The sequence below is a fragment of the Ictidomys tridecemlineatus genome, chromosome 2, assembly GCF_052094955.1.
Source record: "Ictidomys tridecemlineatus isolate mIctTri1 chromosome 2, mIctTri1.hap1, whole genome shotgun sequence".
Lineage (NCBI taxonomy): Eukaryota > Metazoa > Chordata > Mammalia > Rodentia > Sciuridae > Ictidomys > Ictidomys tridecemlineatus.
In genome coordinates this window covers 13,580,900-13,604,735 of record NC_135478.1, presented here as the reverse complement: position 1 = coordinate 13,604,735, position 23,836 = coordinate 13,580,900, and the positions used below count along the sequence as shown (strand labels likewise).

At 56.9% G+C, this 23,836-nt stretch overlaps 1 protein-coding gene across 3 annotated transcripts in view; it reads right to left on the bottom strand.

The window, feature by feature from the left end:
* Positions 1-618: 618 nt before the first annotated feature.
* Positions 619-23,836, bottom strand: part of Sin3b (SIN3 transcription regulator family member B) — a 39,038-nt gene continuing 15,820 nt past the window's right edge. For 2 of the 3 annotated variants that reach the window (XM_078037761.1, XM_078037762.1), the window contains exons 6-19: positions 20,789-20,911; positions 19,806-19,895; positions 19,137-19,255; positions 16,088-16,295; positions 15,188-15,304; positions 13,392-13,630; positions 12,285-12,468; positions 8,796-9,402; positions 7,733-7,902; positions 4,557-4,730; positions 4,152-4,244; positions 3,151-3,245; positions 2,542-2,746; positions 619-2,439 (exon numbers count right to left, since the gene is read on the bottom strand). In XM_078037761.1, the coding sequence (XP_077893887.1) occupies positions 2,209-2,439; positions 2,542-2,746; positions 3,151-3,245; positions 4,152-4,244; positions 4,557-4,730; positions 7,733-7,902; positions 8,796-9,402; positions 12,285-12,468; positions 13,392-13,630; positions 15,188-15,304; positions 16,088-16,295; positions 19,137-19,255; positions 19,806-19,895; positions 20,789-20,911 (2,655 nt within the window). In that variant the 3' untranslated portion in view covers positions 619-2,208. Of the gene's footprint in view, positions 2,440-2,541; positions 2,747-3,150; positions 3,246-4,151; positions 4,245-4,556; positions 4,731-7,732; positions 7,903-8,795; positions 9,403-12,284; positions 12,469-13,391; positions 13,631-15,187; positions 15,305-16,087; positions 16,296-16,503; positions 17,984-19,136; positions 19,256-19,805; positions 19,896-20,788; positions 20,912-23,836 lie in introns of those variants that run through there. The other variant, XM_040290302.2, reaches the window with a different exon arrangement.

Sequence of the window (23,836 nt, the reverse complement as noted above, 5' to 3'; positions counted from 1 at the left end):
CCACCCAGGGTGTGGGCGCACCTGGGTCCTGGGAGGGAGGTTGGGCAGCTCTTGGGAAGGGGAGCCCAGGGACGAGCAGGAGGGAATGTGGAGCCTCAGGGGAAGGTGCATCAGCCAGGACTGTAAGCAGAGCTGTGCGCAGCAGCTACCCAGAGACAGGTGGGGGCTGCCCAGGTATGAAGGGGTCGCAGACTGGAAGGCCAGGGAGCAGGCGGAGGGTGGGGGGTGGGGCCAGAGGGAGGCTGGCTCTGTGGGTGCTGGGGCAGGCCTCGGGATGGGGGGCCCAGGGGAGGCGATGGCCGGCGGGGCGCAGAAAGCACAAAGCAGACACCACTCAACACTCAGATTCATTTCTACTGAATGTGGAAATGGAATGAGGACATAACGTTCTAGAAAATATTCCCACGTTGGGGCAGGCAGGGCTGGGGTGGGTGACCTCTGTGAAGGCCAGCGCTGCCACCTGAGGGGCTGCCCTAACTCCTCTGGGTTTCAGGAACCAGGTCCCACCCCCTGGGGGGTCTTGGCACTTCCAGACCCTGGGTGGGCTCACGGGGACACTCAATGGCTCACTAGCGGGGAGGTGTCTGGGTTCTCACAGGAAATGACTGACAGAACCTCTTGATTTTACGTCAATATTTAATTTTTAACCTTAATGTGCAAATAAATAGAAATGGAAAACTACATTCAAAACAGCTGCGAAGGAAGGACAAGCCCCAGAACAGAAATTCCTCGGAAACGGAAACGGAGGGCTGCTCCACAGAAGCATGCGGGAGGTGGGACGCAGCGGGGAGGGGCTTGGGAGCACCCAGGCCCCATCTCCCCCTGGCCACAGGGGAGGGCGGGGAGGGCTGCGGGCTGGGCCCAGCTGCGGGACTGGCTCAGGAGTCCCCGAGATCAGATCCCCTCCTAGGAGACCAGGCTGCGCAAAGTGCCTGCGAGACAGTGGGGACAGGCAAGGGCCCTGTGGTGGGCTCATGGGCTCAGAAGTGCCCAGGCCTGGGGTCACAGGTGTTGGGAGCCTCCAGTCCCACAGGAAACTTCTAGAAACACGTCTTTGCTGCCTGGATCCTTGAGTTTGGCACAGCCGTGCTGCAGGAGGCTGAGCTCGGCTGCTCTGGGCCAGCTCCAGCTCCCTCCGATGCTGGGACTGGGCAGGGGGCTGGGGGAAGAGGTCCGAGACGCTGGCCCAATCCGTCCCGTGGGATCTGGCAGAGAGAGCCTGGGGGCCAGTGAGGGACAGGTCACCTCGGCTCTTTGCAAAGAGAGAAAATGACCCCGGGAGCAGCTGGGCTGTCCCGGGGACAGGCAGAGGGCTGCGTGGCTGCTGGGGTGGTGCTGCAGGACAGGGCAGCTAGGGCGGACTCGGCGTCCAGAAACCCCAGCCCTAAGAAGCCGCAGGCCTTGGCTGCTGCAGAGGTAAGGGCCACTAGGAGAGCGCAAAGGAACAGATGCACGTGCGTGCGCACACATGTACTTTCAGGACCCCCACTGCAGGGCAGGACCAGGTGCCCCAGGGCTCCCTGGGTGGGGCCACCACTCTAGAGAGGCACCTGCCCTCAGGGACAGGGAGTGGCTGCTGGATCAGCAAGGGGTCTGGCATCTCTAATCCAGAGAGGGGTCTTCTAGGCACAGACGCCAGCTCCAGGTCTGGACAGTTACGGTGGGAGCCCCAGCTCGGCTGGAGGGGCTCTTCTCCAGAATGACCAAGGGTGCCCATCACTGGCTGCGTGACTGACACCCAACCCTCAGGCAACATTTCTGGGGAGCTGCGGAAGGACCTGCTTTACAAGCGGGTCCACCCAAGGCCCAGCTACTTTGGTGTCAGGGTCTTGGGGACACTCAGCCCCTCCCAAGCACAGGCCTTGCATATCTGTCACCTGTGACTTTTCCAAGACCCTGGGACTTCAGGGTCAGTGATGGCACGTGCCCACCCAGCAGGGATTTGGCACCTGATGCACAGTGGGGCTCCTTGGCCAGGGTGTCTGCCCACCCCTGGGGGGCGGGGCTGCGCCCAGGGCCCAAGTGCAGAGGGATCAGGTTTGGCACAGGACAGGCCCACACGAGCCAGGGAGCCCAGGGGAGGCAGGGCCTTGCTCTGGGGCTGGCTGTCCCGCAGCAGCGGGGCTGGGGACACAAGGCCCCAACTTGTTCAGGAAAACATCCCAAGGATGGAGGCTGTGGCCAAGGGCGCGTCACTGCTCGGGCTGCTCAGGGCGAGGCTGGGTGGCGGCTGTACTGCACGCGGTAGCGGGTGACGGGCAGGCCGTGCACGTGCACCGTCTCACAGAGCGTCTTGCAGGGCACCATGTCCTCATCCTCCTCACCCATGAGCCAGTCCTGTACCAGGCTGGCTGCCTCCACGGTCACATTGTCCTCTAGCCAGCGGCTGTGCCACTCCTCGAAGTGCTGGTGGTGGCGGAGCAGCACCAGGGGCTGTACCTGCAGAGAGGAGGGGTGTTAGGGTGGCCCAGAGACCTGGGACAGAGGGCCGGACCCACGGTCCCCGAGGTGCAGGCACCCGATCACAGAGGGAGTCGGCACCTGCTTGGCCCGGCAGAGGGTCCCGCGGCGGTACATGTAGTCCTCGGAGTTCACGATGAACACCATCTTGTGGGTGCTGAGCTTGAAGCGGCAGTCCACGTCACACGCGCTCTCCACCCCGATGAGCCGCTTCCAGGAGCTCTTGGCCTCACCGCGAAGTGCCCGCACCTGCTCGCACTGCCAGCGCCGGAATTTCTTGAGGTTCCTGGGAGCAAGAGGAGGTGCCAGGGATGCCCCGGGAAGAGGAGGAGGTTTGTAGGCCAGGGAACTCCTGAGCATCCCAAGAACCTCCTGGGGTGGGGGGTGTGTATCGAAGCAACCAGAAACCACCGAATCTAAACTCCACCGAGGCCGATCTCAGAGCCACCCTCTGCCACAGCTGGCCGGACCCTGCCAGTTCCAGAGGCTTCTCCCTCCAGGGCTGGCGCTCAGGGTCTCGGCCCAGTTCCTCTGCTCCCTGGCTGGGGGATGCAGCCCCACAGTCAGTGGGGCCTCTGAAATGGGCCTCCACCCCTGGCCCCCCTACAGTTCTGCTGGCTCCAGACTCAGCCTCAGGAGGGCAGGGCCGCCCCCCAGGACAAGCCAGCCCTGGGCATGAGCCTCGCTCACCTCTGCAGGAACACGGGTTTCAGCAGGAAGCCCTCGGTGGGGGAGCTGGACGCGCCCTCAGTCCCCACGTACTGCTCCACATAGCGGGCCAAGTGCTGAGGACAGGCAGCAGCGTGACTCCTCCAGGCAGGGCCATGGGCTCTCACCCTGGCCCCAACTCAGGGGCTCAGGGAGACCTCCACCCTCCTCCCCAAAGCCTAGGGAGGCCAGAAGTCCCCGAGGACTGATCTGTGACAGAGACCACCACATGCCACCTGCAACCAAGGACTTGGCCAGGAGGTGACACTACAATCAGGTCATGTTCAAACAGGGCCTGTGACCAGTATTCCAGGCACCTATGGCTAAGTCCAGGCTGCATAATGGCCTTCCGGTGGGTGTCACATAAAACCTCACTCGGGGGAATAGGAGGGAGGGGCTCTCTTCACAGAGAGAGTGGGGTCCAGGACGGGAGTGGACAGGAATGGATGTCAGGACACAAACAACAGGAAGAGGAGACCAGACAGGACCTGGGGCTGGGCAACAGCAGGCTCAGCAGGGTGGCCATGGCCTGTGTGGTCGAGGAACTCCACCCACTCCCCGCCCTGCTCAAGTCAGACCTGAGCTAAGTGGAATCACGTTTCCTGGAAACTCCTGAAGGGGGTCTCCACGGTCATGGAAGAGGCCAGGAAGGACCCTCCCTGGGAGCCTTTGCAGGAGTGTGACCCTGCCACCACCTGGACCTGGGCCTCTGGCCTCCAGGATCGAGCAGTAGGCGCTGCAGCTGCTGGCCAGAGGTGGGTGTGCCCGGGAGCCCCGGCCCTGCCTGTCCTGCTGACCTGGACACGTGGGTACAGGGCTGGACACGGGCAGCAGGGAGGCTCGGCCTGCAAGGAGCCTCTGCTGGAGTGGTGGCCAGCAGCCCCTGGCCAGTGTGTGCCCAGGAGCCTCGCCACGCTGTCCCTGGATGCTGTCCCCTCCCCTATGCAGCAAGCTCATGCATGGATTTGGGGCTGGGGCCTCACCTGGACCTCCACAGGGTCCTCTGTCTGGGCCTCTTCAGTGTCCAGTAGCTCGATGGTCATGATCACCTGTCCTTTGCGCTGAAGGAACATCACCTGGGGTGGAGGCGGGGAGACAAAAGCCTAAAGCCACCTAGACAGCCTGGCTGGCCAGGACAAGGTCACAGGACATCGGTCACCTGCTCTGCCACCTTCCAAGGCCCTGATGCTTCCTTGTAGGCTGCGGGCCTCGCAGGCCCTGAACTCACCCTTGCTCGCAGGCCAGGCCAGTGTCTCAGTCTGAGCAGGTGAAGCGCGTGGTACCTCGGGCCACCCAGCAGCCAAACCAGCGTCCAGCCCTCTCCGCAGCCGCCCCTGGGGGCTCCGGCACCACCCCAGCGTGCGTGCGACAGAGGGAGCTGGCCTCACCTTGAAGCAGTTCTCGTCCGCCATGCAGCGCTCCGCCCTCCACTGGTAGCTGGTTTCCCTGGCAGCTCGGACACAGCGGGAAGACAGGTTCCCGCCAGCGGCTCCCCGCTTCTTCTCATTCAGGTAGAGCTCCACCACCTTCAGGCACACGTCGTCACTCACCAGGTGGTGCAGCTGGCAGAAAGGGACAGCAGGTGGCACTACAGCTCCCTCCTGCTGCAGCCCCACCCCACCCAAGAGGAAGTTGGCAAAGGCCAGAAACGAGGCGTGGGGCGAGGACCAGGATCCTGAGGGCTGCCCAGGGTGACCTCAGAGCTGTGCAGAGCAGCCCAAGCCTGACCACAGAGGCCAGAGGGGCCAGGCCACACCCCCCCCCCCCCCCCGTGTGAGAAATATCCAGCGAAGACGTGCGTGCGTGCATTATCTGAAAGCAGTGTGATGGCAGGTGGGACTTTCCCTAGATCTTTGGTTTAAAGGTTTCTTATCTTTATGTTCCTTAAGAAACAACGAGAGTAGCTGGGGCTGGGGGCAAGCCTCAGCTGTGTGCCGTGGACTCTGCCCAGCACCAGCTCTGGGCTCTGACAGGTGGCCCTATGCCTCAGGGGGACCATACATGTCCTCCCCAATTGTCACTGTTAATAAATGCAGTGACATCTAGACATGCCCGGGTCTTGTGGGGTACCTGGCACATTGCTGGCACCCAACAAAGACCCACTGCTGCTAAAGAGCAGATTTTTAAAAAATGCTCATTTTTTAAAAAGTGAGGCTGAGCCAGGCACAGTGGCGCACGCCTGTAACCCCAATGCCTCGGGAGGCTGAGGCAGGAGGACCTCAGGTTCAAAGCCAGCCTCAGCAACAGTGAGGCCCTAAGCAACTCAGTGAGACCCTGTCTCTAAATAAAATACAAAATAGGGCTGGGATGTGGCTCAGTGGGCAAGTGCCCTGAGTTCAATCCCTGGTACCTTCCTTGGCCCTCAAAAAAAAAAGTGAGACCGAGAGGTCAGAGGTCAGACCCAACCTGGACAAGGTAGATCACCAATGGCAGGGTGATCTACCTTGTCCTTGCCCTTGGGGGAACCTGGCCTTGGGGCTGTGGTTGGAGCTCAGTACAGCCACAGCTGGGGACAACAGGCAGCAAGAGACCAGGGCACGGCAGGTCAGCTGCACAGGTTCTAGAAATTCTGTAGAAAGGTTCCCCCCACCCAAATAGTAATCAAAGTGCCCAATCTGGCCTAACCTCCTGGTGCTGCAAACAAGCCTGCTGTCCCAGAAGCCGTGGGACACTGTGCAGGAACCTGGGTGCTGTTTCTCCATGACCCAGCCAAAGTGGTCACCACTGCAGATGGAGTCAGGAAGGGACAGAGACCCACCCCTGACTCGCAGGGGAAGTGGAGATCAAGGAGGGCGGTGTCCAGACACAGCTGCTGCCTCGCAGAGCCCCGTGGCCCCCTGGTTGTGGGTGGACAGGGCAGCTCTGGGGCAACAGGGCGCACACGGAGGATGGCTCCACAGGCCACACCCCCAAGCAACGTGAGCCCCAAGGCACCCACGGGAGCAGGACCACGGATGGTGAGCCCTGGCGAGGACACAGGGCACGGCCTTGCCCACTGCCAGGTGAGCCCTGGGAAGCAGGACACACTCGCATCCTGCACCAGGGCACAGGGGCACAACATGCTGCTGCTCACAGCCTGGACGGGGTACGGCCCAGGCGTCCTTAGCGGGTACAGGAGTAGGGTAACCAGGAGGCCCCAGAATGGTGCTCCTGGGCACGGCCATTACACAGGGCTCAGCGCTTGGTGCAGAGGGCAGGATGGAAGCCCATGGTGGGAGGGTGGCTGGGGACATGAGGGGGAAGCTGCACTGGTGAAAGGCCACCCGCTGCTCTGGACCTGGCTCGTTCCCATCTGTGCTCTACTTCAGCAAACAGTCTGTGGGGCTGGGTGAGGCTCAGCGGTGGAGGCCTGGCGGGATTGGGTGAGGCCAAGGCCCTGAATCCCGGAGGATGAAGAGCTCCCTTGGCCATGTCTGGATGAGGGTTAACCACACACTTTCTTTCCCAACTTCTTATCTGCTTGACAATAAATGGCCTCATTTGATAATCAGGAAACAGAGGTCGCGGTGAACAGTTCCGGCAGCAACCAGGCAGACTCGTGTCTGGGCCTCATCCAGCTCAGCTGGGCTTTTGCTGTTTGTTTATGACCCACATCCTTTGCTGACATTTAGCTGTGGCCATTTTCCACCAGCAATAAAACTGCTGTTGATAGGCATGGCTGATGTCCCCCAGGGTAAGTGGACATGTGCCATCCATTTTCCCTCAAGAAGACAAACAAGGACTCAACCCTGAGCTCACACAGACACTGCTGCTCTGTAGAGACAAGGCGGCCACAACCCAACCACCTGCAGTGGAGGAATGGCTGAACACATCGGCCAAAGGAGGGAAGGCTACCCAGCCCTGAAAAGGAACCAAGCACTGGCACAGGCCACAAAGTGATGGACATCAAAAACATTACATAAGTGACAGAAGCTAGATGCAAAAAGCTACATGGTGCGTGAGTCCACTGATGTGCAGTGGCCAGCACAGGAATACCCAGACACAGGAAGCAGGGCAGTGGCTGCCAGGGGCTGAGGGAGGGGGATGGAGGTCTCTCTTTTAGGGGAATGAAAAGAGGTGGCAGCCGCACAATGCCATGGACACACAGGTGAGCATCCCCTATCCAGACACTGGACACTAAAGATGTTCTGGATCGTGGGTGTTTTCAGCTTTCGGGATATCTAACGTGCATGATGAGGCATTCTGGGAATGGACTCAGCCTAGACAAGAAATTCACTTGTGCTTCTTACACACCTCATACGCACAGGCTGGAGGCAATTTTATACAGTTTTTTAAATCATTTTGTGTGTAAAACAAAGTTATATGGTGTGGAGTTTTCCACCTCTGGCATCAGATGGATGCTCAAAGTTTTGGATTTGGAGCATTCAGGATTTGGGCTTGAGGATTAGGGATGTTTGTTCTGTACTAAATGCTATGAGCTACGCACTTCACAATGATTAATCTACGTTATTTGAATTTCATCTCAATAGAATGAATGGAAAGGTCTTCTGAGCTGACCACAGGGCCAGCCTTCTGGTACGTGAGTGGAGGAAGGCCTGATTTCCCAAGTCCAAACCCTGCTCACCTGTCGGGCGATGTTCTGCACCAGCTTGTCCATGGTGAAGCCGATGTAGGCGTGGATGGTGAACATCTCGCGCAGAGTGTCCTCGTACTGCGTGGGGTCGATGCTCCCCTCCAGCAGGCTCCGCACCATGTCCAGGAAGGCCGGGTAATACTCCTCCAGCTCCACCTCACCTAGGGAAGACGGACGGTGAGGCACCACCCCACACTGTGGCCACTGCCTCCCAAGAGAACGAGCAGACCGTGGGTTGAGTCCCCACCTCGGAGCTCGGGGAAACCCCACTGTGGGCCTGGCAGCCCCCACCAAGGACCTGGCATATGCGCAGTCGACCCAGGGGGAATCTGGCATCACCAGGGAACACAAGCAGCCAGGCTGCACCCCCACCCCCACCCCGGCTGCTCAGTCTGGATACATGGCTCAGCCGTGAGACTTGGGGATGGCAGCTAGGGACGGCTGAGGTGGCTTTACACGCACCAGGAAGATTGGTGAGACAAGGCTGTGAAGGAGGATAACGCTTAAAGCCTGTCTCCTGTCTGGACATGACTACATCTAGGAAAGGGGTCACTGCTGGAGGAAGCCGGGAGGGGTACTGGAGAATCTCTTAGTACATTGGCAATGTTCCATTTGCAACTTTCTACTCAAAATCATATAATTAACAGTTGACCCTTGGTATCCACAAGGGATTGGTTCAAGACCCCACAGATACCAAGCCCACAGATGCTCAAGTCCCTCTGTCCATGACATGTATCTACACAGACCCATGTGCAGTCCCCTAGACTTCTGAATCCCCTCTGGTCACTTAGAACACCCAGTCGAAGGCACGCTCAGGCACAGCTGTTACACTGTATTGTTTAGGGATCACGACAATAAAATAAAGGTCTGTACATGTCTGGCACAGATGTGATTTAGGGGGGATATTTTCAGTGTGCAGGTGGGTGAAGCTGAGGATGTGGAGCCTAAGGACACAGAGGGATGACTATTCACAACCAAAGGCCACCCAGAAATGCAATCTGTGCCTTTGGTCACAAGTCGTGAGCCTGAACCCAGGGCCCCATGGGGCGCTTACTGGGCTGCTTGAGGCGCAGCTCCATGGCGGGGTCGCTGCCCTTCTCCCTGCGGCCCTCGCACAGAAGCTGCTCCCGCTCCTTCTCGGTGCGGTGCTCCAGCAGCTGCTTCTGGGCCTGGCGGTAGATCCTCAAGAGCCTGGAGCACAGGGTCTGGTGCAGGCGCAGGAAGAAGTACCAGTTGTTATTGGCGAAGAAGAGACTATACACGTCATCCAGGGGCTTGGGTGGTGGTGCAGGTGGCTGCTCAGCAGCTGGCATGTCCCCAAAGGTCCCCTTCTCCTCTGGGGGGCTGCTCTGTGGCCCTGATGCCGGCTTCTTTCGTTCGCTGGGGTCTGAGCTCTGGCCCGGGGGGCCGTCCCGGTCCTCATCGGCTGACTCCTCCGAAGCCGCCAGGTCCAGCTGCTGGGAGAAGAAGAGGCTGGGCAGGAAGTGGTGCAGCAGCTGGTGGATGGTGCCCTGGTCCTCCTTCTGGATGGCTGGCTGCCGCTTCACGTAGTAGCTGATGAGGGCCGCCGCGTCCTCCAAGATCTGCCTGTCCTCATAGACGAAGATGAGGTGCGGCTCGCTGGAGGGGGCACTGCGGCCCTCTGAATGCTGCTCCTGGTGCTGGGGGGACAGAGCAACCGTCAGGTGGGAAGCACCCGGCACCAGGCAGTGTCCCCACCCTCACAGACAAGTCACTGTGCGCCGGGACCCAGAGTGGATGTGCGCTGCCCAGGGAGGTGAGGACACTGCAGAAGCTGGGATGCGGAACATCTGCTCAGCCTCTCCTGGAGCCATGTCCCTGGTCCTCTTGCTGAAGTGGGGAAGAGTCACAGGTCCCAGGCAGCAAAGCTGAGAACCACAGGGGCTCTAACGCATCACACTCAGGCCCGAGCTGCAGTCCAGCTCTGCTACCTGAAAGGGCATGCGGCTCCCTGCCAGGCCACCCTCCGACAAGGTCAACTGGCCACCACCACAGCCAATGGCAGCCCAGAAGCCAGCTGCCAGGAGGTGGGCAGCATCCCCAGCCCCTGGTCCCAGCTGACTCGGGCGCCTGGGGTAAGGGAGGCCCTGGTGGGCCCCGGGCCTCTCTGCCCTCCTGTCACTCATGCACTGGTGCTCGTGATACCCTTCTGTCCCTCTGCTGTCCTTCACACCATGCACGTCACCAAGACCTACCACCCCTGTCTGTTCCCCACCCTCCACCAGCCCCACCCACTCTCCTGCGTCCACGGAGATCTGGCTGAGAGCAGCAGGGCCAGTCACTAAACCACCCAGACCTGCCCAGGCCCCCAGAAAACCCCAGCCTCCGGTGCCCTGCCCTGTGGCCCCTAAGGTCTCAAGGAGCCCCCGTTCCTCTCTGATGCTTTGGGGGCACTGCGCTCCCCTTGCCATGCACAGGGCCCTTGCACATGCCTGTCTGCTCACCTGCTCTCCCCAGACAACCTCCTCCCTGGGCTCACTGCTGCCCTCAGGCTTCGTCTGGATAACGACTTTTCTTCCTCCAAACCCAAAGACAGTCACTGCTTCCTCCAGCACCCCGTGACACCCAGTCCTCTCCTGCGTGGCCCACTGATCCTCTAAACACCAGACAGAGAGGTAGAGGTGCCCGGGTTCTTGTGTAAAGTGAGTGTATCCCTGTGGGCAGGGCTGGGGGTCCTTCAGGCTCTCAGTGGTAAGTCCAGGGCACGATACTGAGGGGCCCCTCAAACACAGAATGAGCAGGGGGTCCTTCCACACAGACCCTGGCCAGGACCCCAGCTTTCCGGAGCAGAGGAGTCCTGCTTCTCATTGGAGGCCGTGTTCCCTTACAAATGGGAGGCACTGGTCACTAGCCTGCGACGTCAGCGGGGTTGCTCCTGGGGAGCTGGCGCCCACAGTGGGCTGCACTTCAGCCCTGCCCTGGCTCCTCAGTGTGACCTGAGCTCCCCTCCGGCTTCCCAATTCCCTTGCCTCATCTACACCACAGATGCCCTCGAAAAGCATCTTAAAAAGTCCTCTTTAGAACAAGGCATGCATGAGATGGCAAAGGTGCTCTGCGAATCGCGAGATGAGGGTCTTACAGGTATGAACAGGGACCACCACGAGACTCGCCAGGTGGGGGGTGAAGGCGGCAGTGTCCCTGTACCCGGGCACCCTATCAGTCCCAGCCCCTGGCAGAGGCCCAGGACCTCAGCAGTAGCATGGGTGGGTCCGAGAGCCATATTATCAGCCCCATCCTGCAGGTGTCTCTAGCCCCACAGACAGGTCTCGGGCCTGTGGACCCACCCAGGACTAAAGTAAGGAAGCCAGAGCACCCTTGGGGTGGGCCTCAGGGTAGGCCTAGGGCCTCAGCAGTCAGACAGCCCAGCAGGGAGGGCCCTGGAGGGAAGGCCATCTGTGGCTGGGCCCTGGATGGTGTCCATAATGGTCACACATGCTCTGGGCAGACAGGTTGTCCAGCTGTGTCCCATACAGGGCAGGAGAATTCAGACCAGTTTCTGGCTCCTCTGCCTTTGATTTCCATATTATAAGTTGAGGTACAATCTTTACTGTGTGGTTACGTAAGGAATGAAGGGGCTCAGTGACTGATGACGTATGCATGCGGGTATATAACACAGGGAACTGAACCCAGCAGCTCTAACACGAGCTACATCCCCAGCCTTTTTTACTACTTATTTTGAAAAGGGTCTTGTTAAGGTGCCCAAGCTGGTCTTGAATTCCTCAGATGCCACAGTGGCCGGGATTAGAGGCGTGAAGCAGATGTCACCTGCCCAGGTAGACACCAGGATGGTGAAGTAGCTCCACTTCCATTCGGCTCCTGCCCAAGGAGAAGTGTCCCTTCCCTGGCCACCTCCTCTCCGGCATCTGGCTGCCACCATGTCCAGGGGCCATCACCTTCCCACCAAGCTTCCCACATTGGGCTCCTGCAAACAACTGGCTCCCCTGCAGGTTGTACCAAGGGCCAGACTCTTAAAACCAGAGGGAGCGGCTCTGCCACATTTCTGTTCCTCGTGCCCCTGAGCCCGACGGGCCACAGCCTGCCAAGGGGCGAGGCAGATCATAAGAGCTGAAGGCAAAGCCCAGGGTCAGAGGATCCGGGGACTCAGGATCCTGGTCCCCAGTTAGTGGCAATGTCTGGTGCCTCCATCTCCTTGTTGCAAAATCAGCACAATGACAGCTGCGCCCAGCAAGCAGGGTTTGTGACATTCCTTTTGGGAGTACTAGCAGCGCCTGGAGCACAGGCAGCGATGACAGATGGAAGCCGCTCTTGATAGCTGACTGCACATAGTCCTCCACGCCCCGGGGAGCCTCTCCCCAACACCAGCAGAGTCCCTGACTCCCCTGGGCTGCAGTACCCAGGAACAACCCTCACCCAACACAGCCCTGCAGGGTGAAGCCACTAAGCCTCTAGCTGCTGGGAAACAAAGGCACAGAGACCTGGCCACCTGCCTACAGCGGCAGGAGACCCAGGGGCTGGCCCTTGCCTACGCCCGCCTGCCTGGCCTCAGGCAGGAGGTCCTCACCTCATCATAGACACTCTCGATCTCGTTGAGCAAACTCTTGGAGCGCAAGGCCTTGGTGTCGTTCTGCTTGAAGTTCACGGCTTGGTGGTCCAAGGACTTGAGGTAGGCCTTCTCATACTGCTCGCGCCAGATCTTGTTGAAGCCCTGCTGGGCCTCCCGCCACTCCTCCTCCTTGGCCTTCAGCCTGCAGGGATGAGATGCACTCAGCACTGGGGACTCCTCAGGGCACCTTCCTTGTAGGACACAAGTCTGTCCTCCTCCTAGACTCGACTGGGGACAGCCACGACTCAGGCCTAGTCCGACAGCACCTGGTCTGTGCAGGGGACACCGTGCCGGGTATGAAAGGGAAAGAGTGGCCGGGGCTGCGGAGCACTGGAGCTGCTTCAGCTCCTCTCCCTCCTCCCGGGCACAGAGCACACTCTGTGGCTGCTGGTCCCCAGTCAGCTCCTCTGCTCAACTGGCACCCTGTGGGAAGTAGCTGCAGTAGCCTTGCCCAGGTCTGCGACCTGGGGGCTGGTGCCCGCCTGAGAGGGGCCACTTAGTAAGTAAAGCACCTGCGAGCGCAGGTCAGTTTCTAAGAGGTGCTGTTATGTAACACCAAGCTCTGATACAACAGGGTCCCATTTGTGTTTTAAAGTAGTGACAGCCAGCCCTCCCACCACAGCCTCGGCTCTGCAGATTCAACCAACTGCAGACTGAAATATCTGAAGGGAAGAAACTCGTGTCTTCAACTGAGTTGCGATCCCTAAATAATACAGTACAACTATTCACCTGGCACCTGCACTGCAGTCACCACCACAAGTCGAGTCCACAGGAGGATATGGTGAGTTCTACACAGAAACTACGCTGTTTCATAGATGGACTTGAGCACCCACGGATTTGGACATCCATGGGGTCCTGGAGCCAGTCTGCGGCTCAGAGGGATGACTGACTCTATGTCTAAGTGTGGCCATGGGCACAGGAGGGTCCCAGGAGGACTAGCCACGTCTACAGCACTCCCCTTGGAGTGGAGCTGGGAGAGGACAGAAGCTGGGAACAGTGCCAGCCTGAGGCCACAGGCTCCCACTGGGCTCCCCGAGGAAGGAGGGTGGTGGAAGCCTACCACACCTCTTCAGGACGACAGGCACAGCGGTGACGGGGTTCTTCTTGAGGCTCTCGATGATCTCAGGGGCTTTGTCACCATAGATGCGGTGAATGGCGCGCCTCTGGATCACCTCTGACGTGCCGCCCAGGGAGTCATCCAGCCGGAACTTCTCCTGGTCTTCCGGTGCCATCCGCGAGAGCTTCTTCTGCACACTTTCCAACACACGGATGGTGGCCAGGTTGGTCTCCAGGACAACATCTAACTACAGAAAGAAAGTCAGGACACGTCGGACACAGGCACTCAGGGAGGCGCCTGGTACGTGGGGAAGTGGGCACCTGGTCTGTGCAGGGGACACTGTGCTGGATATGAAAGGGAAGAGTGGTCGGGGCTGCCCGGGGTGAGCCCGGTGGCCTGGGGTGGGTGTCAGGACCCCAGCGATGGCACCACTGACAGAGACCTGCAGATGGCCCACCACAGCGTGAGCGGCCAGTAGCCAGGACAACAAAGGACACATTTGAGGAGGGGAACGGTCCCTAGGCTGACCCTCTTCCAGGGCATCAAAAGCACAGTTACGCTCAACAACACAGCCCTGAAGATACTGTGGTGACCAACAACTTCTTGAAATGACAAAGTGACAGAGGGGAGGACAGGCTGGCAGGAGTAGAGACAGGGTGGGGATGGGAAAGGAGCTGGTATGGTTATGAATTAGGGCAGCATGAGGGGTGAGCTGTCCAGAACCTGGACTCTAGTGGACACAGGAACCCCCACAGGTGAGAAGAAGGCACACATGCACGCGCACGTACATTCCATGCACACGCATAAATACACACGCCTGTGCACATGCACGCTCTTTCTGTTGTGGTCTCACCCCCCGCCGCCCACTGAAGCTGAGCTGCCAGAGCAGCAGCACCCAGCAGCAGGACCTCTAAGCAGGCCAAGCATCTGGACCGCCCTCGGGGCTGGTGGACAGTGTCACAGGAGGGGCTTTGTTGCCAAAGGCCACGTTCTGTCCCCTTGTCTTGCCTGCCCTCTTTGCCCTTCCCCTGTGATGATGCAAGAGGGCCCTCGCCAGAGGCAGGCACCTTGACACTGGGCTTCTCAGCCTGTGGAACCTCGAGCCAAGGCGTCTGTTTGCTACAGATCCCCACCTGCGGTCCTGCGGCAGCAGTGGAAAACACACAGACACACATACACACACACAGAAACACACACACACACACACACAGAGACAAACACACATACACACAAGCGCGCGCGCGCATGCGTGCGTGCACAGGTGAGTGCAAGTCCGACTGGGGATCTGAAAGAGATAAACGGTTGTTTTGATGTTGGGGCCCTGGCTGTGGCGCTGTCCTGGAGTTTTGCAAGACGTCACCCTGGGACTTGCTCTCTGATTTCTTACTCTGCTTATGACTTTGATGATCTTAATCAAAATTTCAATGAAAAAAAAATACAATGAACTGTTAGCCTGGGCAACGCAGCAAATCTAGTCTCAAAATAAAAGGGCCGGGGTCCAGCACAGGGGCAGAGCAGCACATGTGAGGCCCTAGGTTCCATCCCCATTACTGCTGGAGATGGGGACATCACTGTGTTACCAGCACAGGGGCCACCAGGACCAGAAGAAACAGGATGCCTTGGGGAGCTGCCCACTGCCAGGAAGTGCTGGAATCCCTGCTCCCAGGGCTAACAGGTGTGAAGGAAGAAGGGGATGAGCCCCGGGGGACACCAGGTGGACAGGAGGTGAGGGGAGAGTGCAGCAGAGGGTGGGAAGGAAGGACAGGTGGCCGGGAGAACAGGGCCAGGGGTGCTGGCACCGCACCTCGAATCGCTCGTCCTCACAGCGGTGCAGCTGCTCCTCGTAGGGCGTCTTCTTGGAGCTGACGAAGGTGGAGTCTTCTGACCAGGAGGGGAAGGAGACCCAGGTGTCATTCAGCACCTGCATCAAGAGGAAACAAGTGACAGGGAGGCAGTGCCAGTGGCCAGATGTTAACAGTGCTACTTGGCACAGAAGATGTGTGACACTGTCCTCATGTATAGGTGATTACTTGACCATACAAATAGTAAATCCGATTTCAGAGTAGATTTTAAGGAGACCTAGGACTCTGGTTCAGTGACCGCATTAAACTATCCCTGGGGTCGGCAGACTTTCTGTTGAAAGGCCTGATGACCACCATTCTACGTCTTGTGGGCCACTGGTCTGTCTTGAACACTGCCCCCTGCTTGTGTCCTGAGAAGGTAGCCACGGGCGACGTGCCCTCAATGGGCATGGCTGTGTGCTGGTGAAACGCCAGACAGAGGCAGGTGGCAGGTCTGGCTGATGGCACTCCGCAAACCCCTGGACTACAGATGTTCTGGAACCAGCAGGTGCTCCTGAATCCTGGAATGTGGCAGTCTCCTGTCCACGAATTCTCCAGTGTCTCCGGGTCAAGCTAAACCATACTGATGTCAGTAACCCAGGGACACAGCGGGATCCCAGCAGCAATGATCCCAGGTCTAAATGACGGAGGAGTGAGTCAAATCCCACATATCTGCATTTTGGGTATGAAATTGCCACCTCTGCCCAGGAGGATTCCAGGCCAGATCCTGGCCCCATCTGTCCTCCCATACCTGGGGGGCCAGCACTGGGTCTCCTACGCAGCATGGGGCCACAGTGCTTGCTGGAGGGCTGGGCAGGCTGGGGAGGAAGCCCTGCGGGCTGACCTCAGAGCCCGGTCCCTACCTCCTTGCAGATGGCTGTCCTCCCGCTGCACTTGGGCTGCTGGTAGGTTTTGGGGAGAGCCCGGTAGCTGGACCCGATGCGCTTGCAGGATGCATAGTCAATTTCCCGGCTTATTCCATCCCCAGATCGGTCGCTCATGGGTGGCGCAAATGACAGCTCTTTTACCCCCAGGAAAGACTTGAATTGTGCAAAGAGTTCTGGAAATTTCCTTCAAAGACAAAGATAAACAGTAAGCTGGCATGCCTGGGGCCACCTGAGGTTAGAGACAAAGTGAACGCAGGGGTGGGGAGCAGAAGGCAGAGCAGAGCCTCGAGGGCATAAGGTCTCTCCTCCACTCTGAGGCTTTGAGTAAATCTGCCCCTACCCTTTTGGGTCAAAAACCAAGCCTATTTGCAGCTACTGACCCAGCCACTCACAGGGGGGCCTCAATACATGCTGGAAAGGAGGATGTAATGTCTCCCAGTTCTTTGTTCCATTCCTGTCATGACTGAAGGGAACACACACAGTGCTTTGCTGGTTCTGGGACCCAGCAGGCTGCAGGTCCCACAGCAGACTTGAGCCCCATCCACGGCCCAGGCCACTCCCAGGGGAAGGCAGCAGAGCGGAGACTGTCGACGAAACACAGAAAGAAACCAGCCTGGCCCTGAGCTAAATCCCCTAAGCCCTCACAAAACTCCATCCCCAGGGCGCTGGCCCATGCCCGGGTGGTCACTCCTTCGCCCTCCCTGTCCGCCATAAGGACACACTTCAGCACTCCAATTCCCCCAACAGATGCTCTGGGCTGATCAACCCAGGGCCGGGGGCTTCATGATTTGGAATCCCTGGCCCCATCTTGGGACAGTTTGGGGCCCTGCTGTGGGACCCTCTATGGCTGTCTTTGAGGCATATCTGGCCCCAGGTTTGTGGGGATGAAATAACGACGTTACATGGCAGAAACTGCGGCTCCAGAAGGCAGGAGCCCAGGAGCAGTCTCATTCCTTGGACAGAAGCCACCCATCTGCCCACTGCCTGTTTTTATAAATAAAGTTTTATTGTCACCATTTTGGGTATTTGCTTACTACTCCTGTGGCTGCTTTTGCAGGACTAGAGTGGACAAATCTCCACAGGGACTGTCCCTTCAGATCAAGTCTGTTGCCCTTGATCGAGAGCCTTCCTCCCTCATGGGGAGACTCCTCCCTGCGAGCCCCTCTAGGGACACATTCTCACAAGCCACAATGCAACCAACAGTGTCATTAGGAGGAATTTACTGCAATTGACCCCTACTGCCACTTGAATTTCTGTTTAAAATATCAAATCCTACCAAAAAAGATGTGGTCACTCCATTTGCATGATGATCCTGCTGTGCCTAAGCTGGGCAGCCCAGTGGCACGCAGAGACTACATCCCCCCACCATGATACTGCTGTCTGCAAACCCCTGTGAGGAAGGCCCAGCCCCTGCTCTGCTCCCAGGAGACCCCAGGCAAATGGCAACGTGGAGAGGAAAGAGGGCGAGGAAAACGGTGCAGGGGGCCTGGAGGCTTCTGCTGGATAAAGGTTCCTCACAGTCAACAGGTTCCTCACAGACAACAGCTCTAACAGTCATGTACGCAGCCTGCAGGTCACGTTCGGTATCCCACGTTCCCTGGAGATGGTTTCAAGTCTGCAGGAGGGTGTGGGGGTCCCGTGGGGACACTATGCCATTTTATCCAGGAAACCGGGGCACTCACAGTCGTGGGTAGCTATGAGGATTTCTGGGACTAATCCTCCTGGGACACCAAGTATCAACCACTGTCTCAGGCAGTCACTGGGGGTCTTGGAAGGTATCCCCAGAAGGTAAGGAGGAGCACTCCATGAGAAACAAACCCTGAACAGCTTGGAGTAGCCCATCAGGGTGGCTGCACTACAGCCGCCCAGGAGGCAGCCACTCCAGTCAGGAGACAGTGACGGCTGCGTGCCTGGAGGAGCTCCTGGGAGCTGGAGCAGCTGTTTGTGACCTGAATGGTAGGTCGTCGTCCCCCCCCCCCCCCCCCCCTGTCTGCCCAATCATGACTGTCTACACCACTGGGAGGTTTCCTGTTTCACTTTACATTAGAAAAAAAGTACAAAGAAGTTTGTTTTGGTTTTTGTTGTACCAGGAATTGAACCCAGGGGTGTTTAAAACCTGAGCCACCTCCCCAGCCCTCTTTTCATATTTTACTTAGAGATGGGGCCTCACTGAGTTGCTGAGGCTGGCTTTGAATTTGGGATCCTCCTGCCTCAGCCTCCCGAGCCACTGTGCCAGACAGGAAGTTTATTTTTAATTAATGCCAAGGGATTCCCACGGCAGCAGCCTGCAGTTGTTAGAAGAACTGAACAGAACAACAACATATAGTGTGTACCCACCATGTGCAAGATGTTCTCTGTGGTGTTTGTTTTGTTGGTGGTGCCAGGGGTGGAACCCAGGCCTCCCCCATGATAGGCAAGTTCTCTCCTGCTATGCTACATCTCCAGCCCTGTAAAACCATTTTCTTTGAGACAGGATCTTGTCACATTGCTCAAGCTGGTCTCTCCACAGCATCTGGGACTATAGGCATGGCCACCACACCGAGCTTAAAACTTCATTCAGTTATATTTTCATATTTATATTTTTTATATTTTTCTCTGATGCTCTTCCTTTTTTCAGGCAGATACAAGTTTATTACCTGTATTATTTTCCTTCTGCCTGAATAAATCCTTTTTTTTTTGAAGATGCTGTACTGCTTCAACACTAACATAAAGTTGAAAATTGTAAGCAGAACATCATTAAGTTGGGGACCCTCTATACACACACAAAATGGGTACAATGGGGAAGGGGTTTGGTGGGTTGCCTAAATGTCAATATCCTGGTTAGGACACTCGCCCTCAGAGAAACAGAGTCCCCTGGCTTTCTCCATATCATTTCTGACAAATATATGTATATCTAAAACAATCTCAATAACAATTTGAATTACAAAACAAAACCATAAGACACATGCATCATGTTTCAAAAGCGAGGCGATAGAGTTGCAGGCAGACAGACCCACCCGGGGGCCCTGGGAAGCCGGCTGCTCACCCTAGAAACGGGCTGACCAGCTGCAGGAGCTCGGAGCCCGACACCAGCTCCTGGTTGAAGAGGGCGATGCAGCGCAGGAAGTTCTCGTACACCTCCTGGCTCTTCAGCACCCTGCGCACCTGTGGGGAGAGCACGTCAGCGGCTGCTGGGAGCCTGCTCCTCAGCCAGCAGGCAGTTGGGACACAACCAGGTGCACACGTCACCAACGCCAGCAGAGCTCTGAGGGGCGGGTGTGGCCGGGGAGTGAACACTGCCCATAGGGCAACCCTCGGCCTGGGCTCTGTCTGCACATGCGCAGGCCATCTCAACCGCTCTGCCCACTGACTCTGCGCAGAAGCCCAGGGCCACCCTCGATTTAGAAAAGGCCACACAGGTGCAGGGTGGCAGACACACATGTCCCTGAACCCTGTCTGGAGGGAGCTCTGGCCTTCCCACTGCCCAGCCACTTCCCGCCTGCCACACCACACTCCAGCTCCACACAGCCCACACCCCTTCTGTGGAGAGAGCAGGAGGCCACCCTCTCCCAAGAGCCACCTCCCTCGCCCAGGAGCACCATCCTGCAGACCTGGGCTGAGCGAGACCTGCCTGCCGGACGGGAACCTGCTCAGGTAGCACTGCACCAGCGGCTGGATATGGCCCCCGGGGAAGGAAGCCAGGGCCCGCGCTCACCTTATCAAAGAAGGAGAACTCCTGCAGGGTCCCGTACTTCCCCACGGCCGCGAGGGACAGGTCTTTGGTACCTCGGAGTTTCATCTTCTTCTGTGGAGAGAAATCCCATGAGTTAGCCTTACGCACCTCTGCAGGGGGTGTGATCCTGGGTCCTCTGACTTCAGAAACCTCTTCCTGTGCGTTTTATCCTGTGGGCTGAGTCAGTGACAAGGGGACAGGGCTGGCAGGACCCTGGAGAAGTGAGGTGTTAAAGCTGCATGAAGACTCTTGTCCCTAAGGTGGACGAGGACCTGAGGCCAGCTGCTCCCTAGGATGTGGAAGACATTATTGTGCTGCCACAACCATCTCCAAAGTGCCTGGAGAACAACGAGGCTAGGTCAAAGGAGACAGGAGCTGGCCTGCAGGGGCCCACTGGCCAAACCCAGGATAGTTCGGGCATAAAGATGAACAATGACAGTAACAGAGTGCACCCTGAGTCTGCGCTGGAATGTGTGACTAAATAGATGGTGATGAGGACAACGTTCTTCATTACAATAGAATGTCAACCAGCAACTGCTCAAGAATGATGGAATTAGATAACCACCACCAGGGGGTGAGGAGCGGAACAGGAGCTGGATCTCAGCCACTCTTGCTCCCCAGTTGTGCAGTGATCAACCCACCCAACTGAACCTGGCAATCTCACCCATGAGAGTCATGACTGTGAAAAGGAGCAGACAGTGCTACACCCCATTTCTTCAGGACTTGAAGGAAGAACTCTCCTCTTCACAACAATTTTGTGAAACAAGGAGAACAGGTGAGTGTTCACCTTAGAGGTAGCCAACTTCTCAAGTCCCACTGATGGTGAATTTTGGACCAGAACAGGGTCCAGATTCAGCTCTGGCCTGCTGCCTGGGCTTCTGCCCATTACTCCCTGGTCCCCACAGAGGAGGCCAGGCTGCTGGGCGATGCCACGCAGGGACTTGGATGTGCATCGGCATGGTTACCTTGGCAGGGGCGGACACGGGCCGGAGGAGCGAGGGCCGGGAGCGCTTCTTGCCGTGCTCCAGATTTTTGTCATGGTCGCTCTTCTGGACGTTGTTCATTTCACATGGCCCATTGCCTGTGAACTGAGGACACAGAAGGAGGTGAGCCGCACTGGGGACAAGCAGCAGGGCCTGCCCGAGCTGGCTCTCTGCACGTCTGGCCATGCCGAGCTGCTCTGGGCTCAGACCACAGCCCAGGCGGGTGCCGTCTGGCCACAGTCCTGTGTGCAGGTGGCACTGGCTCATTAGATGACCGTTTTCTAGGGAACTGACCTGTGTTCCCAATCATTACACATCGTAAGGCAGGGAGAAGGCTCACATAAGGCCACAATGACCAGGGTTCTGACGGACACAGGGCGGGACAGAGACCTGGAGACTCGGGAGGGAGACACCCAGCAGGGAGATACCTGAGTGGGGTCCTCCTGCACAGGGACTCTCCCTGCACACCTGCAGCCAACTGACCAGGCCCTCCCACTGCCCAAGTGACTGCCATGGAAACGCACAGCATCTCTCTTTTTTTTTTTTTTAATACTTTTTTATTTAAGTTTTAGTTGTACCTTTATTTTATTAATTTTTTTTTTATGTGGTGCTGAGGATAGAACCCAGGGCCTTGCATGCACTAGGCGAGCGGTCTACCACTGAGCCACAATCCCAGCCCAAAACGCACAGCATCTTGGGTACAGACAGGGAGCAGTGCACAGCCCTGGCTGCAAGAAGTGGCTGGCGTCTGCTTGGTCACCAAGGGGCCTTGAGCCAGATTCTGGATTCCTTGCTATGAATGACAAGATGTGTCCTGGAGGTGACGTCAGCACTTGCAGGATGGGGAGGGAGGCTCAGAGCTGGTTTGGAGCTCATCTCTCTGGCTCTGTGTCAATCACTAACAGGTCAAAGATGCTTAGCCGATGCAAGGTACCTACAGGAAGCTGGAAGTATTCATGAAGAATGGTTCTGGAACAATCTATTCAGGATTTACACCTGCATGAACACACTGTGAAGCTAGAGTGGGTGGGTGGGGGGGCGACAGACGGCGTAGCTTCTCTGCAGGCCATGGGCAAGGCCAGAGAGGCCTGATGATGCTTTTGAGCCACCATAATCACACTCTCAAGGGACTAGACACAGAGATACTTCAAAAAGGCTGTGCTGTTGGCTGGAGCACAGGTAAGGTGAATCAGTCACGGTGCCTGAGCGACCCCCGGGCTCTGAGAGCTGTGGGCCGGCTCTGCCGCTGCCCTGACAAAGAGCACCCGACCCGCCAAGGAAAAACACAGGCCGACTCCCCACCCCAAACCCAAGGGGCAGAACCCACGGGATGCCATTTGTCACCTTGTTTTGAAAGATAAGTGTTTGATTACAAATGAAGAGAAAATTTCTGGAAACACATATAAGAATTATTCTTGAGAGGAGGACTGGGAGCAAGTTAGCAAAAGGAAGTCTCCTTTTCACACGTAATATCCTTACTCATGCTCACTGCTTTCATGCATGTGTGCTATTTTTATAACAATAATAAGACCTACTGTTAAGCCACAGATTAAAGAATTAAAGAATAACTTTTTTAAAAAATATCTTTATTTTATTTTTATGTGTGCTGAGGATGGAACCCAAGCCTTGCACTTGCTAGGCGAGCGCTCTACCACAACCCCACAACCCCAGGCCCAAGAATAATTATTAAAAAATTCTGAACTATTCTGAGAACCATAAAGTGGAGAAACTGGCACCCACACGACAATTTTCCACTGGCTTTTCTTTTTATAGAGCCCCAAACAGGAACACCAATTCCAGAAAGAGGCAGACAGGGGACAACATGACCTGTGCTGAGTGGAAAAGGAGACCAATGCCTGCCTCGCTGAGCTCTTCAAGGGGAGAGCAAGGCCTATCAGGTCACATGGTTCTTACTCCTCAGTTAAATGTCCCAGTTTGTGCATGCTTGGGTTAGATGGACCCCCAAAGACCACCCAGGCCAGAGGCCAGCAATTTAATCAAGTTTCACTGACACACAGCCTCACCCACACGTTGACATATTATCCATCGCTGCTTTCAAGCTACTAGGACAGAGCCAAGCCTTTGTAACAGAGATCAACTGACCAGAAAGGTTCACAGATTTAATATCTGGCCCTTTCTAGAAAGCTGCTGACCCTTGATCTAGGTCAGTCAAATTTCATTAGGAAAGTGCCACATTTCATCTTGGATTTCTTCTTCCTGCCATTTTAATAGATGTTCAAAATTTAATATAAAGATTATAAAGGTTGACTCATACCATACCACAGAATATGTAGTAGGTGATTAATAATCTAAACAATTGGGCTGGGGCTATAGCTCAGTGATAGAGAGCTTGCCTCACACGTGTGAGGGTTCGATCCTCAGCACCACATAAAAACAAATTAATAAATAAAATATTGTGTCCATCTATATCTAAAAAAAAAAAAAGGATCTAAAAAGTTGATCCAATTGCTCTAGCTCTAATCACTCAACAGACACCAAAAAACACTGCTGAACTGATCCTAAATGCTATTTAAAGGAACTGCCCAGCTGGGGAGGAGCTCACTGCTGAGGCTTGCCCAGCATGGGTGAGGTCCTGGGTTCCATCCCCAACACAGGAAGGGAGGAAGGGTGGGTAGATTGGCGCACTTTTCAGCAGGAAATACTACCTATTTTTTTGAAGGTGAGTGTGTCAGGGATCAACTTGACAAATGTCAAGTCACATTCACCAGGGGGCGCTGCGGTCACAGCCTTTAGAGGATAGGAGGCCCCTCCAAGATGACCAGGCCTCACAACAACAATTACCAGCGGGATGAAAAGCTGTGGAATAATGCCACAAACCACCAGAAGTGGCCGTGAGCAGCGTGGGCGGCAGGCTTCAGCAGTTACCACGACGTACCTGTTGGCTTAACACCCACGACCCCAGAGATGGGGCCCCCACGGGCTGTACCCAGTCCAGATGGAGTTGGCTGAACTGACCCCAGGCAGCCTTTCAGAGTGTAAAAGGCCCAGGCTCACAGGTCGGCTGCTCCC